The following is a 6,000-nucleotide window of genomic DNA, read 5'->3' as shown; positions in this document are numbered from 1 at the left end:
TAGTTATACAAATATGAATATAGCTTTATTTTTTCTCCAGTGCCTTCATTTGTTATGCTCTATTTTCAGAAGAGGCTTTTTAAAGCTGTTAAATCGGTTCAACTTCTTATTTCCTGTTACTGTGCATTCATTCACAATTATATTTAATTATATTTACATTATAATTAACAGTCAATAGACCTTGTAAAAATTAAAAGCATGATGTTTTATTTTAATTTCCCTCCTCGACACGTCACTTATATTTGTCTTTAGAATTGTTTCAGCCAGTCAGTGCCATTGTCCTTTTGATGGTGTTTACAGCATTTAATCCGAGCTGCAAAAGTACAGTATTTAGCTTTAAATGATGCATTTCTTGCAAATTTGATAACGTTTAAATGTAAATGTTTATTTCATGCACCGATCAAATCTAAACTCAGAATAACGTCATGCCATTGTCCGTCATTATATCTAATATGCTTTGATAATTGAAATGATATGCAAAACATTTCACCTTATAAATTAAAAATATTAGTAAAATTGAATGATATATAAAGCATTACACCTTATATGTAAAAAAATATTAGTAAATTAGCAAAATCTCTAAGGAGAAATGTATCATTAGAGGTCACCCATTGGCTAGTTATATATTAGTAATTTGTGCTTATAATCACTATAATTTTATTGAAAGTCTGGATTTTGAGTAGGCGATAAATATCGAAGTGTTGTATTCTGTACAAGTCAAATCAGCGTAAGTGGTAATACTAGAAAGAGCAGGAAATTAGTGCATACAGCGTTCTCTAGAATATGTCTCATAACGATTTATGTAATGTCAAGATTTAGCTACCCAAACTCCAAACTACCAGCAAAATAGTACCCCAGTGTAATTTCTAAAAATACATGGATGTAAGATTCGTAGAACATTATTTTGCATATCATTACTTGCAGACATAAACTCTCTAATCTAGAGGTTATTTACATAGAGTAAAAAAAAAAGAATTTACATGTAAGTAGGAAAAAAGTATTATTGGCGTCATACAAATAGTTGTTTTAAAAGTTTCAATTGCATTGAACCTTACGCACGTGGGAAATATAGTTAAAGACTGACTAGTACAATGTAGTACACTTCTATTTTTTTTCTCTTTATTTTTCTGCTCAATTGCGGTTCATCAAAGTGGATGCCATCCTTTTGTATGTTCGCAAGAATTTTTTTTTCAAATCTGAAGTTAAAGTAGCATTTTACATTTTTAATTCGTTCAAGAGGATTGTGACTACACTTCCCTGATGTGTAAGAAAAAGTGAATGCATGTACATCAGTCTTCAAAAGTTTCTAAGGAAAGTACAAAATAGTTTAAATGTAAGCATGGTTTATAAAGGTATAGATCTTTTGTCTTGCTCCTTTCAAATACAAGCTAGATTGATGGATTGTATGTTGTTTAACGTCCAATAGAGAATTTTTCACTTATTTAGAGACTTTAGTCTGGTTTAGGTAAAGTGCCATGCATGGTGCTTACGGCTGTAGCAGTGAGAGATCTTTATGGTGCCAACGCCTACCGTGCCCTTGGGTTTTAAAGACCCATGATTTACACTTCTAGTGTCAGGCGCTTAGCGAGGGAACAGTCACTACCTACTTTAAAAAAAGTGGTTAATTAGTTAAAATACTTTTTTTTTCTTTGTCAATGATGCATATCAGTGATTTTAAATAATAAGCACTTTAAAAACTTTTACATGAAATCCAGGAGATGTGTTTTATACGCTTATGTATCGATATTCTAAATATACAAGATTATGCATCATTTAACCTGCGTCATAATGGAATAACGGGGTATTAAATTCTATAAAACGTAGCTAAGTCAAAGTAGGACTGTCCGTCACCCCGCCGAGATTTTCATTAATATTAGATATTTGTAAAATGATACCTTGTCGATCAGATCCTCGGATAACTGTTTAATCATACTCTATACTTGCCCAATGTATGAGCAAATTAAATATTCATGACAATATAAAAGTAATAATTCTTGTGTATTGATCCTTTAAAAATGAGGAATTTATTTAAAAGTGCTGAGAATATAAAACCTTAAATTATTCCTAGACGAAGGCTGTGATCATGACAATGATGTCAAGAATAAATTACTTATGTATCATTTAGAACTCGGTTTCTCAAACATTTCATCAATCACATGATTAAATTTGAAGTAAAGGACAATCCAAGTATTGTTATTTCATATTCAGAAAAGTCGTGAAATTTGGAATTTTTTATCATTCATGTATATTCTCATTTGGGATTTTTTTTCAAAATCATCATTTTTATTAAAGGAATATTGTTAATTTTATCGTTATTTTGCAAAAACAAACAAAAAACTATAAAACGCTGAGCTTTTGTATCAAAAACTATTTTTGTTAGCTACACTAACAATCTAGAAAAAAAAGTTATGGAAAATTAAAAGGAGTTGTTTTGCATGGGTAGCTTAAATTGAAAATCGCCTCTGTTAAATAACCTGATTCCTGATGAAGAAGATAATCTGTTACTTGCATGAAAAAAATTCTGACATTAATACTTAAATTATTTCAGTGCATCTTAATTTTAAATTAATTTGTACACATGCAATTCCAAAGCTATGTTCCTAAGCTAATGTGCAAGTGTTATTATTTAATTATATATAGATATGCCATATATTTATAATATAATATTTCAATAAGATATGCAGACAAGGTTTTATTCTAAAAAGCAAAAATTGTTAGACAAAATGCATGTTACTCTTAGAAAAATATTAATAAATGCAAACAGAAGCATGTAAAGCTTTCGTCATGAAACGAAATCGTTTTAGCGTCTACGCATTTTTACATATGCTTCTATGCTGACTAGAACTTCAGGTGGAAGATTTCGAGATCTAGAAGCTGACAAAGCAAAAGTTAGATCATTTTCCGCTACCTGTTTATCAAATCCGTTTTTATGCGCACTATCATATGCTTCTAACGCAGCTATTACTTCCGGAGGCAGGCCTCGTCGTGAGGCAGATGATCCAGCTGAGGTTCCGTCATTTTCTGCATTCACATCCTCTGTGGGTGATGAAACAGCAGGTGGCACTGGAGTCACCTCTTTCTTTGGACTGACTGGTGGAACATGAGGATTTGATACTGGCTTTTCGGTTACGTTTTCCTTTTCTTGTTTCGGCAACACTGCCGCTGCTGTCACTGCTGCGACAGGGATGACATCAGACGGAGTAGGACTAGATGAGGGAGTTCTTTCTCTGCCCAGAGACTGTAGAGAAACTGAAGGAGACGGTGAAGGGGTTTTGGATTTTACCGGAGATGGTTGATTTGGTTGACCGTCTTTTGAAACTGCTAATGGTACAATAGGAGCAATTAAGTGGTCATCACCAGGTGTATTGGTAGACGGTGTCCTCTCCCTATGTGGTTTCGGAGTAGGGTTGGGTGTCGGTTCTTTATTCGGAGATGCCGCCGCGAGGGGAATTATAGGTACCACATCTATATCCGCGGACTTTTTAGCGGGAGAAGGAGATCTGGTTACTGGAGACGGAGATTTCTTAGCTGGCGAGCTTGATGAGCGAGATTTCACATCATCATGCATTGATTTATTGTCATTTATCACAGTTCCACCCACCACTACTGCAGCTGCAGGGACATTGTCTGGCCCGGTAGAGTCTGGTTTAGGACTAGGTGTTTTTTGGTTCGTCCTTGGCACGGGTGGCTCTGGGGTAGGTGTCCGTTTTTTCAACGGAGCTACGACTGTTCCACCGACGACAGCACCTGCGGCAAAACCCGCCATAGGCAGAATTCCAGGTGAATTTCTATAATATCCCCTAGGTGATGGAGATCTGTTCTTAGGAGAAGGGGTTCTGCTTCGAGCGCGAGGCGATGATGACCTTCGCGGTGGGCCTCTGGATGGGGGTGTCGGCGTTCTCCGCCTTTTGTGATCAACAACTATAGCAGCAGGTGCGACAACATTGTATGGCGGTGATTGTGGACTATTTTGAATATGTTCAGGTTCTGGTTTCTGTTGTGGTTGTGGAGGCAGTTCGGGTGTCACTCGTTTTAACGGAGTCTCGGCTCGTTTATTTGGAACACCAACAATGACAGTTTTAGGGACTATTTCAACCGGAGTCATTTCACGAATTGAAGGTTCAGGACTAGAGATAGGCGTTGTCTGTGTCCATCTGGAGCACCGCTTTTTACGTTTTAAATCATCTGTCCCCGTGGCCGCTGAAACCATCAACACAGAGGCACCTACTGCAATTCCGCTTCTCTCTGCTTCGTTTATGAATGTTTTCTCTTTTTCTGGGGTTTTCTCTCTTTTTTGATCTAAAACAACAGGAAGGGGATGTGGAGGTGTATCATCTCGGATTGGCACTACTTTTGGAGTTGGTTCCGGACTTTTCTGTTGTTGAACTGGACTGATCTTAGTTTCTTCCCTCTTCTTTGAGTCCTCTCCTTTTTTGTCTTCTTTTAAATTGACTTCTTTCAAACTTGCGATAGATTTTTCCTTTTGGGTTGGGGATTCTTGTTTTGGTTTTTTTAATGGTTTTACTGTCTTTTCAATGTCCTTCCTCTTTCTGAATGGATAGTAATTTTCTTTCGTTAATTTATATTCTACATTACCCTGATAAAGAGCAGGTCGTCTAGATAAACTATCCATTTTAGGAGGCTTATACTCCGTTACGATGGGCTCATATTCCCGTCCTCTATATTCATGATTTTCATAATCCTTAATAGGAATGTGTGGTCCCAGTGGCTCCTCGTAACATACATATAGTTGGGCCCATTGATAATCGGGAGTCCTCGGTCTTCTTTCTACCGCTGGAATTGGCGTGAGGACTCGTCGAGGAGGCTTTGGTGCTTTGTAAAAGTTCGGCTTGTATTCTTTCACTTCATACTCCTGTATATTGTTGTACGTCCGTATATTGTCGTATGTATGATAGCTATCATACGTGTGAACTCTGAGAGGCTCGTGAGCTTTGTTGTAATGATGAACTGTGTCATAGGTCTTGGCCTTATAAGAATAGAAAGTGGGTTGGTGGACGCGGTAATCAGGTCCAGTACCATAAACGGGGCCTCGAAGGGGTTCTGTTGGATCTGGCATAACTTGATCTGTTTGAAACCATACATAGATGCATTATTTTAAGACACGATTTTTCATTTGCTTTTGATCGATTTTTCCACTTTTTCAGAAAGTTATATTCGAATACAATATATAGTATTTAAAACACAGCAAATTCGCTATCAATAAGCAAGAAAAATGTTTTCAAATTCATGTTATTTCCATCTTAAATGTTATGTGTAGTCTTAAACTAAAAATTTGATTTTTCTGTTCAAAGTAACTCAAAACAACTTTTTGTTAACTAATTTTTACACTGCAATATACTTACATGTTTGCACTTTCTCTTTTCAGCTCTTATCTGCATATATGAATGCGAACTCAGACATAGATATATGTTTCGACAGTAATTTTGACGTCAAACGCGTATAACTAATCGGGTGCTCAAGTGCGACACCCTTTCATTGTTTGTAAGGACATTTAAATCCACTCTCTAGAAATGCCTCTTACTACATCAGAATGCAATATTATTTTCTACGTGACATGCTCGTTCCGCTTCCCGAAGTCAGTCATTTTAAATTTATTAAATTCCATTCAGGAAAAATATCATGTCATACAAAATATTTACTTCTCCAGGGAACTGGCCTGATATAAAGATTGACGATCGCATTCTAAAAATAAAATCTCTCTTCCAAAACCCTTTCTATTTTGTAGTTTAATATTATGACATATCGGTTGAAGACCTTGCTTTTGTGTGTCAGTTCAAAAATAAAATAAAATCTAATTATTTTTTTAATAATTATGATATATATTTTTATTCAAATGTAGAAATCTGGAAAGAATTGTGCGTTCTTCAAACTTGTAATAGGTACATCTTAATCATTTTAAAGAAAATCCGATTCTAATACATGTTGAAATAAATATCATTCAAGAAAGTAAATCAGCTGAACGACTTGTACGCACACTTT

General features: G+C 35.7%; 1 protein-coding gene across 1 annotated transcript; it reads right to left on the bottom strand.

Annotated features, from left to right (window-relative positions):
- Positions 1–2,800: 2,800 nt before the first annotated feature.
- Positions 2,801–5,077, bottom strand: LOC133187239 (proteoglycan 4-like). The gene has a single exon (XM_061322596.1). The coding sequence runs from the start codon at positions 5,075–5,077 to the stop codon at positions 2,801–2,803; it is 2,277 nt and encodes a 758-aa protein (XP_061178580.1).
- Between the last annotated feature and the right edge of the window lie 923 nt (positions 5,078–6,000).

Source organism: Saccostrea echinata, unplaced genomic scaffold (genome assembly GCF_033153115.1).
Source record: "Saccostrea echinata isolate AGI-Se365-2 ecotype Australia unplaced genomic scaffold, CSIRO_AGI_Sech_v1 ptg000014l, whole genome shotgun sequence".
Taxonomy (NCBI): domain Eukaryota; kingdom Metazoa; phylum Mollusca; class Bivalvia; order Ostreida; family Ostreidae; genus Saccostrea; species Saccostrea echinata.
This window is presented reverse-complemented; position numbering and strand designations above follow the sequence as displayed.

Bases quoted from the DNA above. Each gene is read 5' to 3' on its own strand.
- LOC133187239 (XM_061322596.1), bottom strand. From the start codon at position 5,077: ATGCCAGATCCAACAGAACCCCTTCGAGGCCCCGTTTATGGTACTGGA.